This window comes from Ursus americanus, chromosome 28, assembly GCF_024610735.1.
Source record: "Ursus americanus isolate L20-20 chromosome 28, mUrsAme1.1.p, whole genome shotgun sequence".
Classification (NCBI taxonomy): domain Eukaryota; kingdom Metazoa; phylum Chordata; class Mammalia; order Carnivora; family Ursidae; genus Ursus; species Ursus americanus.
This window is the reverse complement of record NC_142154.1, coordinates 1,013,472-1,027,257: the sequence shown is the minus strand read 5'-3', so window position 1 is coordinate 1,027,257 and position 13,786 is coordinate 1,013,472. Positions and strand designations below refer to the sequence as shown.

Genomic DNA, 13,786 nt, shown 5'->3' with positions numbered 1-13,786 from the left:
CATGAAACCAATGTAACACTGTGTCAAGTATATTTTAAAAAAGAGTAAAAACTGCATGACTGCAATTACATAAAGTTTAGAGACCAGCATAAGTAAGTGTGCCCTCAGAAGTGAGGAGGGCCATTTTTCTTTGCCAGGTTTTAACCGGAAGGGGGCACGAGGGAGGCTTCCAGGGTGTCTGACCGTCCTGCCTCTTCCTCTGGGCGCTCGTTACATGCGTGCTTTCCATTCGTGGAAAATCACCAAGTTGGACACTTAACGACGTGTGCATAAAACTCAACACGTGCAACTTACGCATAGAATAAAATCTCACTGCAAGAGGTCTTATAATTTTTCAGTTTATTTTTTATTATATTTGGAGAGAGGCAGATTTTACATGAATAGCTTCAAACCAACCATTGTACGTTAACCAAATTTTACACAAGCCATTTGAAAAAAGATCTAAAAATGTGCTTAGTTATTGGTTTTATATAACGTTGATCAAGCACCAAGAGTGTGCTGACAGCTATACAGGACAAACATAGAAAAGACAATCCCTGCCTTCAAAAGTACCCATTCCTTGAGTCTCCCGCGTAAAACGTCACCTTACATTTCACACCCTTTTATTCATAAGGCATAAATAAGGAAGTTTGTTGCATTTCTCACTGTTAATCAATAAATATCTAATACCCTTTCCCCCAATTATACCGACAATTACTAATATCTTTGCCTTTAAATACAAATTGCCATAGTACAATATACAGTATATATTGATTTGGTATTCACACAACTGACCACAATATTCTTGCAGGTTGATTATAATATGAAGCATGTTGAATTTCAACACTCACAAATTTTTATACCACTTAACAGAATCATTTACTGTTGGCAGAGCTTACTTTTTGTTAAAAAAGAATGCGGTGCCGTTACTCTTATATTGATCAAGTGTAAACAAAAACAGCACTGCCTTGATTCCAATAAGGGTATCAGGACACGGGGCACAGGGCGGGGAGTTTGCATATCTACGAAAGTAGCCTTGCAGGTATCGGTCACACGGCTGCATGCCCTAAAATACTAACAGGTTATGATCGGCTAGTAATGGGTGGTAGAAATAGGATTTGCCTTACTGGATTTGCAGTCTGAAGAAGGGGCTAGTGGTGTGACACATCTGAAAACTGAGCTGGGAACCTTTTTGCTTTTCTGCAAGGCGGTGTTCAAAGCAGATCAGACTAGGAAAGAGGAGGAGAGCGATTCTGAGTTTAGCCGTGGGCTGAGGATATCAGACCTCAGCATCATCCCTTAAGCAACATTCTCTGATTGTTCATTTTATAAAAGCAAGAGAAATGAAGTTAATTTTGACAGTGGTGTGATTTTAGGCCCAGGCATAAGAAATTGTACTTGGTGTGAGAATGCCAGAGAGTATCGTAGAAGGTGGTGCTCAGCACAGAAGACCGGCCAGTCCACACGTCACCCACCGGGAGCTCACAGCAGCAGGAGACGAGAGGCAATGTGAGAGGGATGGGTAGAGGTCTCCTTCCCAGCCAGACTCTGCTCTTGCCCCGTTCTGCAAATACAGGGATACAGGAGTCTGGGGTCTGGGGAAAGAAGGCTGTCACAAGCTTGGGGTCAGTGGAGAGAAAAGACCCAACTGTAAACTTCACCTTCTCTAGATCCCAAGACGCCGAGCATCCATCAGCTTCAAGCCACGGCAAGGATCCATAACTTGGCACCACGCTCCATCCTATAAGGCTGGGGATAACCCATTCCCATAGGAAACCACTTGCCTCTGCGGCCACCTGGTTTCCCAGGGCATCAGCAGGTCTGGGTGTTTGTTTGTCATGGGCAATGACGTCGAGTTGAGCTCTAAAGCTATGCTGGACTAAGAGCAAGACGAAATTTCTCTGCTACCTCCTCAGATAGGAAAAGGGTAGAAGAAAATTCTACACAGTCCTGTCTCTTCTGCACACAGGGTGGGGCTTACAAGCACGCTCCCCCCGTGGTCGCTAGACACATGGCTCCAGCAGGGCCCATTAGGAACAGGGTCACCCAAGAGCAGTGGCAATAGTGGTTTGGTCCACCCCCCGTGGAGGACCAAGGGGAGGGCAAGGGGAGCAGTGGTTGGGATTGGACAAAGTTCTTCTTATCCTGGGTAAGTGCATCTCCACTTCTCTGCAAATCACAGAGCAAGAGCTTGGGAACTGCCTATCTCTGACGCTCTCCTGGCTGAATCTGTTGATAACAGGGACAATGTATCACAGAGCCATACTGGCTAGCAGGAGAGCTGGTTTGGCAACTCCCAACTCTTGCAGGTGCAAATCTAGTATCTCCTTTGGGATGAAAGAAACAACCTTATTTAGTGTACCCAACCCAGAACAGAGCACCAAAAGACTAAATTTCTGACAATAGACAATAATATATATATTTTTTTCATTTTCAATTATAAATCCTCAGTTCTTCATACTAAGGCTTAAGTTTCAGTCACCTAGTTGAAAGTCGATACATAAACTGGAGAATAGAAACAGGTAACATGAAGACCCCTAAAAATGAAGGCTCGCTACAGATGAAAGCACCCGTCCCTTACTTGTTCACAGCATGAAATGTTCTGACTATCCCGTGTGGGGAACTATAGGATTAGACAGAGCAAACTAAGCATTACTCGAAGGTTTCTGGGATGGATGCTGGACTCCTATTGCTTTAAAATCTGAGATGTGCCCCAAACCTCTCTTTCAGGAATTTATTATACAGTCCAGAGCAATGAGTCTTGCTTCCCACCTTGTTCTCAGAAGAATTAAGGTGTAGCTAGTACCTGTCAATCATTTTTCTTTGTCCTGTAATAAGACATTAGAATCAAATGCTAAAAAGGATTCTTTCTGTCCCATTGTGTCAAAGCACCATTCGACAGGTGGCAACGGAGGTCAAAATCTGATCGAGTTACAACAGCTTCCTGTACGCTGGAGAAACCTTGCTCTCAACTTATTTAACAGAGAAGACAATGACCCCAAATTAGGTATTTAGATAGACATACCGATAGATAGATAAACGGTTAAATAGAGGAATTTTTTTTTTTTGCGCTGCTGACGAATATTCGGAACTCTGGAGTTGGTGTCGCGGTGGTCAGGAGCACCTCGGCACCTTTCTCGTATTATCGACAAACGTGCCACATCCCGTGAAAGCCCCTGGACGCGGCCGGGACGAGGGGTGCACGGAAACCACAGTTTACAGTTAGAATGTCAAAGTTCAGCCATCGTCTCTCCTCTTCAAGGCACAGGACACGTTCCAAACTCTTCAACTCGTGGGTGAGAAGCAGAGTATCCGGTGTCATCAGGAGACAGAAGACCCGCGAGTGGAACCACACACTGAAGCAAGCGTGCGGTCGAGACCCTTCGGGCGGCCGTGATTTTCAGAGACTGGCCTTACACTGCTGGCAAGCGGCTCTCCCCCTCACCTCGGTGTGGGGACAACAAGGTCTCCTGGCCTGAGTACCTCGGCCTAGTAAGCAGAGGGAGCACACTCCGTGCCACGCCTGATCGGGCAGTTCAGCTCCTTCCTGCCCTGCGTACAAGGAGGAAGGTCCAGAATGTTCCGTGAAAATCTGCAGTGAAGATCGTAATGATGGTGGCAGGGCAAGGATGAGAAGTCAGTAGCCCTTGATGAAAGTCAACAGAGAAGTAAGATGCTTTGAGGGCACGACACCTGTCACTTCACCTGCAATGGTCTGAGAACGTGAAGGAAAACAGAACTCGTCTTTTTTCCGTCTCGTCTTGCGATCTCCCTTCGTGTCCCCAAGCAGGCAGGTATCAAATATCTTCCGTATAACATATTCCCCACCATGAAACTTCATTAAAATGGAAATTTTTAAATTAAAAATTTAAATTTAAATTTAAATTAAAAATTAAAATTTAAATTTAAATTAAAAATTAAAAATTAAAAAAAAATTTAATTTTTTTTTCTGCGTGGAATTCAGTTGGTGCCTACTGGGAGCCGGGTACGTTCTATTGGTAGGAAAAGATACTGCACTTCCCCAAACGCGTCCGAGGGTCACTACGTCGAAGCCGACAGGAGGGTAGGTTTCTCTGGAGAATGCACGTTCTGAAGAGCGTCTTCACGCGGGCAGAAACCCTCCATGACTCCATCCCTGCTCCAGCACGCTGTCGCCACAACGCCCGAGACCTCACCCCAGACAGCGGGGCGCCGGCCGTCACGGGCTGTGCGCCGGGCGGCCCGGGCTCATGACTTCATTGTGCAGATGGGCACGACAATCACGAGGATGACCGTGCACGCGGCGGCAGCGATCAGGGCGGCGATCTTGCAGACCTTGGCTCGTCTGAACTCGGCTTCCTTACGCTTCAGCAAGGAGTCGTAGCCTGGAGTATAAATGTCTTCCATCCAGTATTCTAAGTTGTTTGGGTTTAAAGATTCTTGCGTCTAGAAGTGAAGAGAAGATGTTAGAGACGCAGTAAAACCCCGGTTCCCGAAGCCCCCGAGCTGTCCGCAGCTGGCCATTAGGGCTGACCGCGACGTCCACCGCCGCCGCCGAGCCGGGCTGCCGAGGCCCCGGGCTCCCACGCACCGCAGACGGCACCTGCCCCGCCCTTGTTGCCCGTGCGCTAAGGGTCCTGACATGGGGAAACCACGGGTCTCCTCTCCGCGAGCAAGCAAATTAGGACCGAGACCAACAGGGCTGAACTTCAGGGCTGGTCACCCAGAGCAGGTGGCCCCGTGGCAGGAGGGACAGTGCACGTCCCTGACGAATGTTCTCCCCAGCGGCCCCTAAGAGCAGAGCCGCTGGAAGCCAGGCTGTCCTCTCGCTCTGATTCCCTTCCCAGTTCCTCACCAAAGCCCCTACTGAAAAATCAAAGGCACCTCCCAGATAAGCAGTTCAAACAAAATGTAAAATATTTCCATTTCGAACGTTTGTCTGAGCAGGTCAGGCCCCTGCTCAGAGTCAAGGTCTACAGAGCCGCGCAGGCCGTCCCCACGCCCGGGGCTGCGTCCCCAGGGGCAGAACCGCACTGACATCCGTCTCCTGTCTCCCTGAGACGCATGCACTGTCTGCAAGAAAAGCGCCACATTTAACCCATCCCGCCCGCCGAGCCCGCTCCCCGGGGACAGTTACCATGTCTTCCCACCACAAAGGCAGTATTCTCACTGTACCCGGCAAGCATTTAATAACATAGTGTCACATAAAAGCAAACACATTGAAATTCCAAGTGAGGTCACCTCAATCTTTGAAACGCAAACAAAATATCCATTTTGAAGATTTTCTCGGCTTCTTTAATGCCCGAAACATGGGCACATTGAAGTCTCCCTCACACACGCAAGATCACAAAACAAATCCTTCAAAAACTCTTTAAAAACTGAGTTGTACCGTGTCATTGGGAGAATGCTGGTGATTCTAACGCGTGTTACTCATTGTCACCTGTCCTTCCAGAGGCTCCCCCTGTTCTTTCCCGCCGCGCTCGTGCCCCCGGAGCCTGGCGCCCCGGACCCACCCAGGCGGGCCCGGTCCGAGGACGAGGGCCTCTCTCGGTTCCTACCAGGCCCCTGCCCCTGAACCGTGGGTCTCGGTGGATTGCAGAAACAGCTCCCTTCCCTCGGCCTCAGATCCCAGGGTGACAATGTCCTGTCACGGAGCTGGTTCCCTAGGAGGTGCTCCCCAGGCTCTCACCCTGCCTGCCCCACTGTACCAGCCCGCTCTCTGACACTCTGCTATCACCCGTGGGGCATGTGTCCACCCGCTGTGGACGGGCCAGCCGGATGGGCAGCCTGCGGCCCCACGTCCACCTGCCTGTGAACAGCCCCCGGGCTGAGAATGGCCTCTACATTTTTAAATGGTTGGCAAAGATCAAAGAGGAATATTTCATGCTATGTGAACATTCTATGAAATTCAGAGCTTGCTGTCCGAAATAACGCTTCACGGAATCACAGCCATGCCTGGCCGTTTTCGGGAGGCAGTGGCAGAGTCTGGCAGCTGGGACAGACACCAGAGTCCTCCAGCCCAGACAGGTCACCATCTGCCTTTGCAACCCCTGTTCTAGTACATTCTAGGCAGCACTGCATAATGGCAAGGATGGGCCTCAGGGGTCGCTAGAACCGCACCCCCAGACCCCCTTCCTCGCTGAGGCTCTTGTCACCTGCGGGGTGTAAAGCAGCACCAGCCACCCCGACGCCCGCCGTGAGCAACACGACTCTCTCCGTAATGCAGTCCTTGAGCGCACGGGGCTCCGTCTTCGCAGGAGCCAGGCTACAGCGTCCTCCGCTAGGTCCTGGAGCCACCGGCTCCCGCTGTGTGGACGGACGCCCATCTGTATGCTGGAGCCAGGGCTCCCTCCCCACCAAAGTTCTGCCCTCCGCAGCACTTGGGGTGCGTGGCCGCAGCCACGAAAGCCCTTCAGCTATCTCACGGACGCTAGACGGGACAGATGGATCCAGGCGGGGCATATTTGGCTGGGAGGCTGGTCCACAGCGGCGGGGGGCCTCCCGCAAGGGCTGGTGGAGCTGCTCCCTGCCTGGCACCTTCAGGACGGGCTCTGGCCACGTGGGCTGCCCCAGCCCCACTTCTTCCCGAGCTTGCCAAGGAGGCAAGCATGCGTACACCACACACCCGGTGTCTCCTTCCCTCCGCCTCAGACAGAAGGAAATCGGCTGCTTTTCATGCACGGACACTTTGTGGGCTGGGGGTCAGCCTGTGAGATGAACTTTTTCACAGTTTTTTTCAACGAGTGCAAGCTCTAGGGACAACAAATGGAGCAGTGACGCCAAGGTTTCCAGGGACACAGGCGACAGACCTTGTTGTGACCAGACTCTGGCAGTGAAAGCTCGGCCCACACCCTCCCTACGCCCTCGCGCAGGCCCCATGGACGGGGATTCACATGTGCCCACCGGGGGACCCACAAAGACCGTCCGGGTGCTGACGCTGCTGTCACACGACCTGAGCTTCTGGAGAGAGAGGAACACACATCAGGCCGCACCGTCCGGCCTTCTCGCGCTCCCGATGCCGGCTCGACTCTGCGGCAAGGACCCTGGCCCAGCGGCCAACGCCACTCCCTCCTGTTCTGTTCTGAGCGGCTGGACACGTGATGCATTTGTGAGGGACGTCGCCCAAAGCTCTCTCACCTGAAGATCTACTTTGGTTTCTTGTTATGTCTTTACAAACACGGGCACATTAACATCACGCGTACCTGGGAGCAGCCTCCTTCGTCCGCACGCTAAGAAGATGTTTCTCAATCGGCGACTCGTTCGGTTAATCTGACCCCTTCAAGGCCGCGCACTAGTGGAACCCCTCTCACCCCACGGCACCCACAGCAAAGCCGCACACGGCCCACCTGCAGGGAATCCATCCTGGTCTAGCCAGCAGGACAAGGACAGGACAGGAGGTGCACGCAGGAGGGGCGGGGGCTGGGGAGTTGGACTGACGATCTCAGCATCACCCGGAATCGGCCCCGGAAACCCCGTTCAGTGCCTACTGAACACTGGTACATTAAATACCTTCTTTCCAAAATTCCTCACAAGGACTCTGCAACGTAGACAGTGTCGGGTGCCCGCTGGACAGGTGAGGGGATGGATGCCCAGGTCGGGGCATGAATGTCCTGGGTCCCGTGGCAAGGGAGCCCTAGACCAGAGCCCCGCGCCGTGGACACGTGACGTCTGTTCCCGCCACGCTGCGCCCACTCAGCCCCCTCTGCTTCGGGCCCAGGCCACCCCGCTGGCCTCTCTCCCACTGCCCCGAGGGACACGGTCATCCTGAGACCTGTAGGTCTGGCACCACTGGGGCTGTGGCCCCACTGCCCACAGAGCTAACCCTGCAGGCGGGGACAGGGGCCGCCCGGGCTCACGGTGACGGGGAGACACAGGCAGGGGTGGTGAGAATGGGAGCAGGTGGAGCTGCCCCCCCACATACAAGGGGACCGGACCCCAACCCCGCGTGTGGGGGACAGCACACATGCCCTCCGGCCACGACAGCGTTCACAGAGCTCCCGGGGGTGGCTCTTACCTGGGGGCTGCTCCGTATGGAAACATAGTCCATAGCTTGGCTCCCACAATTATGCTTATCCCACGTGCTACATGTGGAAGGAGAAATCAGCTCGTATCTCATTAAACAGTTTGGCTCAGGTCTTGTGAGCAAAGGCGAGAAGCTGCACTTGGTGCAGAACCTTAAAGGCGCTGTTAGCAAACCGCGTGGCCAAAGTAAAGACATCAGTCAAATGTTTCCAAACATTTAAGCCAAATCACGCTCCCCTCGTTAAAATCTCCGCTCTGCGGCTTGTGACAGTTCAGAATTCCATGGTGGGGGCCCAGGGAGCTGAAGGGTGAGAGAGCAGGCTGGACCTGGCCATCCCGGGTCCTCGTGCCCCGGCCGGGGTGTGGCTGGGCTCCCCCCGCCCCCGCCGTCCCTCCCCCATCCCCACCCCGGCCCCAGGGACAGCGCGAGACTCACCTGCAGGTCCAGGGCCGTCAGCTTGCCCTTGTCGCCCGCGTTCCTCGTGTACTCCTCGATGGTCCAGGAGGGCTGGCCCCGCTTCACCTCGGCCAGCTCGGTCAGCCGCATGTCCGTGTACAGAGGGTTGTTCTTCATGTGGGCTTTGAGGGACGTGGGGTAGGGGTGCGGACTGAACACCTGCTCCACCAGGAAGCTGTCTTTGGGCTGCTTGGGCAGTCGGTGCTGGGGGGGGATGTCGTACTGTCTGTCCGCCTGCGGAGGGGCACAGAGAGGTCCAGACAGGCGGCACAGAGGCTGAGGGGTGTCACAGCGCACTGGGCAGCGTCCAGCTCTACGTCCCCGGGCCCTGTGGGCAGCCCGCCAGGGGGGCACACTTAGTACATGCAGACACTAAGTACGCCTGTAGGCGGCATTCTCCGGGGACGCTCGTGATGATGACAGCACTGACCTGAGCCTGCACCTGACCAAACCCTCACACCATCACTGCCACCAACCACGTGAAGCCACGCTCCTGACGCAGAAGGGGGAAAACAGGACTGCGAGCGGAGGGACGGAGGGGAGGGTGCCTAAGAGAGACGGCCTGCATGAGTGCGTGGTGAGCCATGCCGGGCATGTGTGTGAGCATGAGTGTGCACTTGCACGGGGACCGGCCCAGCACGTGTCCACTGGCCTCTTTCCAACCCCTCGCGCCGTCCACGGCCGCAGAAGGACAGAGCAGCCACCAGCACAGACATCGCTGATGCTTCGGGATCTTTTACTCTTTTCCCCCACTTTGGACACTGAAAACCTGCTGAGAGGCCCGTCTTCCAAGCTTCTCCTTCTTGGCAGTTTGGGAACCCGGGCTCCCCGTGTGGCTCTGCGTGTGTGCAGCCCACACTGCCGTCACTCCCTCTCTGCCACCGGACCTTCCGGTCACTCCCCTGACCTTCAGAATCAGGGAAGGGAACTGAGAAAGCAGCACGTGGAAACTGCCTCACTGAAACCCTGGGAGAATGACGAACAGCAGCCCCAGGGCCACCGACACGAGTCACCCACCGCAGGGGACACGAGCCCCTGTGCGTGCGCTCCCTCCGGACCTGCCGGGGGAGGCCGGCTCTCAAGATGCACACACGCTCAAGCCAGCACAAGAGCCAAACACAAAAGCGTGACACAAAACAGCGACAAAGCAAAGGAAGGGGCGTATGGGGAGCTGCTGTCCTCGGCGGCGGCTCGGGAACCATTTCCACATTTGTCTGGCTTTGCCTACCATTCGTCTATCGATCTTTCCATGGAAAGACTCCAACTTTCAAAGAGGACCACCGTGAATCCACAAGGCAGGAAAGGGACACCTGAGCCCGTGCGCGTGGAAGGCATCCCCGTTGCCTCCGCCTGCACCCCGCTATTTCAGAAGGCACAGGAAGCCATCCTTGGCAATGCCCGACTCTCCACCACGCTCCCCATTCCACAAGAATCTGGCCTCCGCCACCCATCCTGTATCCAAATCCCGTTTTCTCCCGTGGGCAACCTGGCGGCATGCACTCCTCCGAGCTGGAGGGACAGACAACCTGCCTGTGCCGTCCTGCCTGTTCTAACACGGAAAGCCTGCCAAGTCTGGAAGGAGAGCCAGCACATGGAGGCAAGGGCTTTCTCCTGACTCCTGTAACGCGCAGGGCGGGACACGCACCAGGGCTGCAGCAGCGCGAGTGCCCAGGTTCATGGGCATGGGTGAAATTACCTCTTTGGACTTGCGATGCCAGTCCTTACTCTCCCCGGGGCCTCTGTCCTTGCTCCCCTCCTCCCCGAGGCCCGCACGGCCGGTGTAGGTGACGGTGCGCCAGTCTCTGGGCGAGTTGGAGGTGCTGGCGATTTTGGACTCTGTGGCGCTGTTCTCCTCCGTCAGGGACCTGGAGGACGGCCTGGTGAAGAGGTTCTTCTTTAAGGCCTGGACGCGAAGGCTCTCGCTGTTGCTCCCGCTGGCGTCCGAGCAGTACCAGTCGGCCGCGTTCTCCAGCTTGGGTCCCCGGGGGCCGTCGTGCGCACGGAACATCTGCGGAGAGGCAGTCTCGTCGGACGGAGCCTCGCTTGTCAAGGAATTCAGGTCGATCTGCACGCTCACCTTTTCGGGCTGCTGCATTTTCTGATCCAACTTATTTAGCTTGCCCAGGACTTGGGAGATTTCCTCGCGGACCCCCGACAGTGATTCAAGCTTCCGTTCGATCTCGCCGATCCTGAACACCAGTCTGCACACGCTGGTCTTCAGCTCCTCTTCCGAGTGGTGGCTGTTCTCAGGCCGGTTGCCCTTTTCTCCTTTGCTGCCGGGGAGCCCGTTGGCGATTTTGGTGAGGTTGTGCTCGGGGGAACTGTCACCGTCTGACTTGTGAACCTGAGACAAGGACCCTGTGCTGTTGTAGCAGGAGGACTGCATCACCCCCGTGGAGCCACTGATACTCATGTCATCAAGAAACCGGAAGATGTCACTGATGTCATCGCTGACGATTTCTGAGTCGTCATCTGACTGCTTCGCGGCATGCCTGTCACCGTACTTGGTCTGCCCCGAGGCGCACAAATCTTTGTCCTTCTTGGGCTCTGGTGCGTTCTGCTCCGTCTGGGTGCCCACGCTGCTGGTGTCCGAGCTGAGCTGCCCGCTGGTGCAGCCGATGCTCTTGTCTTTGAACTTTTTGACCGGCTCGCGCTTCTCCAGGTCAACAGGGGACGAGAGCTCTTTAGGCTTGAGCCCGTTTGGTTTTGCGGAGTAGCCAACGGGAAGGATCAGCTGTTGGTCCTTCGGCGCGAGGTAAGTGGGGCGCCTGTCTGGGGTTGGGAAGTTGGGGCTCGGGCTGCTGGAATTTGGGTAGCGCAGCTTCTCCTCGGAGGGATTTCTATTAAAAAAGGACCGTTCGAAGTCAGGGACTTCTTCAGTGTTCAGGCTCCAGCTTTTGGCCGGCCAGGGGGTCTGCTTGCCCGGCCTCCCCGGACAGCGCCTGGTGTCCTGCGTCCCCATTACCGGCGTGGGTCCAAAATACGTGGAGGCTTGAAGGTCGTCCAAGCTTTCGTGCTTTGCCCGCCTTTTGTCAGGCACGGGGGAATACACAGGATCCAGGTACTGGCTGTTGTAGGGCATCTCGAAGCTGTGATTGAAGAAGGGAGTCTTGTGGGGCTCCTTCTGACCCTGGGGCTCCCCACGCTCAGCCTCTGCCTTGTTTGTGGGGCCAACCAATGTGGGGGACACGGCCATCAGATTGTGGAAATCCTCTTTAAAGATGTTCCTTTTCTGGACACAGGACTGGACCACAAATGGCTCCTCACTGGAAATGAAGGTCTCCTTGATGCCCTGGCTGATGGGCAGGGGGTCCTGATCCGAGATGGACTCGTTCTCGATGTTCATGGGGAAGTAGGTTCTCTGCATCTCGCAGGGCTGGGGGCTGGCGACGGAGTAGGGGGCCAGGGCCTGCAGCCGGTCCAGGGAGGCGGCTCGGCTCTTCAGCTCTTTGCTGACCCCCAGCAGGAAGTTGGGCTCGGAGGCGGGCACGAACTGCGGGCAGTCCTTGCAGCCCGCCTTCCGGCCCTGGGAGGACTGCCGGGCGGGGTAGCCCCGGTGGAAGGGCCTCTCGCTCAGCTCACAGTTCAGTGGCTCGCACGCGGCGGCAGCGCAGACCTCCGTGTCCGACCGGCACAACTCGAAGGACGCCTCCTTCTTGCGCACCTTCTGCCGGCCGCTGGGCGGCTTCTCCTTGGCGGCGCCCCCGCTCATTTGCATCAGGTTGAATATCGTCACGATGTCCGCGGCCACCATGATCTTCTTGGACTGCTGGTTGTTCACGGTGCATTTCATCTTGTCTTTGAAGAGCGTGGCTGGGAAGTTGGGGTCGAGACAAGCCGTGTAGAAGAGCACGCTTCTCAGCTTGGTGAGCTGCGACAGGTCAAAGCGGGCGCACAGGGACTTGCACAGGTCCTGGTAGGACACGGTGTTTTGCTTGCTGTCCAGCTCCTCCAAGATCTTCATCAAGAAGAGGGAAGTGTCCTGGTTGGTCTCCATGACTTCGGACGTCAGAGGCTCGCGGCCGACACGGAGTCTTCCAGTCCGTTCTACAGAGACAACGTCAAAAAGTGGAGGGAGATCATAAACACCGGTGGGGTCGTGAGCCAAGCTTGTTACGAACCACATAAAGACATGCAGGAGAAGCTTCTTAATTGGAAAATGTATCATCAGCTTTGATAACAGAACATACAACTTTGTAACTCCCTCCCAGGAATCGATGGCCATGGTTTATGTATAAAGGTGTTTGCTGTGATGGCATCTATCATCGGGAAAAAATAAAACATCGTGAATATCCAAATAGCCAAGGAATGCGTAAATAAAACACACCGCGGTACACAGCGACTTTCCACGAGCGTTAAAATGATAGCGGTGCCCGTCCTTACGACGGGATGTGAGCCATCAATAAAAAGGAACAAACTGGGGCGTCTGGGTGGCTCAGTCGGCTCAGGTCATGATCTCAGGGTTGTGAGATCGAGCCCCGAGGGGGTGTGTGCTCAGCCAGGAGTCTGCTGGAGATTCTCTCTCCCTCTGCTCCTACCCCACCCCTGCTCGCTCTCTCTCAAATAAATAAATAAATCTTAAAAAAAGAAAAAGGAGCAAACTAGCGTAGAAACGACGACGTGGATGGAGCCCACGGGCATCGTGCTCGAGCAAAAGAAGCCGGAGCCTCTGGCTGTGTGAGGTAGGACGCCACCTTCATGACGTTCTGGAAAACAGACCCGTGGCCCCGGGGCCTCCCCGATGGTATGCATCTGTCAAGACTCATGGAACCGTGTGCTCACATGTGTGAGTTTTACTGCACGTAAATTATACCTTCATTTAAAAATTATACATTGGAGACTTTTTAGGACACACACACAAAGAAAAAACCCATGCTACAATACTGAGTGAAAAAAAGTGAAAATAAATGTTTTAAGCAAGAAGGTCTTAATTACAGAAAGTTATATATTCTTTAAAGAAAATAATGTACCCTGAAATATCACCGGTGGTTATGTTTGGAGGGTAAATGTGGATTTTTCCTGAAGAGTAATCTCTGTTCCTCAGTATTTTATGATGCAAATTTTCAAACATACAGCAAAGCTGAAAGAATTTCATAGCAAATACGCATATACCCGCCATCTGGACTGTACCACTAAATTTTACGGTATTTGGTTCCTCACATACCTATCTCTCTACCCTTCATCGAGCCATCTTGTTTTTTTTAATGCACTTTGAAGTAAAGTGCAGACACCCCAATATTTCATCATGCATATCATTACCCCAAGGTCAATAATTGCCCACAGTTTTCCTTTGAAATCAGACCCTCATGCACAAATCTTAAGTGCGCATTTGCCGAAGCCTCGATAAAT

The 13,786-nt window shown here is 54.1% G+C and overlaps 1 protein-coding gene across 3 annotated transcripts in view; it reads right to left on the bottom strand.

Annotated features, from left to right (window-relative positions):
- Positions 1-362: 362 nt before the first annotated feature.
- Positions 363-13,786, bottom strand: part of MINAR1 (membrane integral NOTCH2 associated receptor 1) — a 28,126-nt gene continuing 14,702 nt past the window's right edge. Inside the window, exons 1-4 of one of the 3 annotated variants that reach the window (XR_015722054.1) lie at positions 10,134-12,617; positions 8,417-8,671; positions 7,973-8,039; positions 4,269-4,404 (exon numbers count right to left, since the gene is read on the bottom strand). Coding sequence is in view for 2 of the 3 variants with exons in the window: in XM_045813150.2 (XP_045669106.2) it covers positions 4,207-4,404; positions 8,417-8,671; positions 10,134-12,605 (2,925 nt within the window). In the remaining variant the exon portion in view is untranslated. Of the gene's footprint in view, positions 4,405-7,972; positions 8,040-8,416; positions 8,672-10,133; positions 12,618-13,786 lie in introns of those variants that run through there. The other 2 variants (XM_087856576.1, XM_045813150.2) reach the window with 2 other exon arrangements.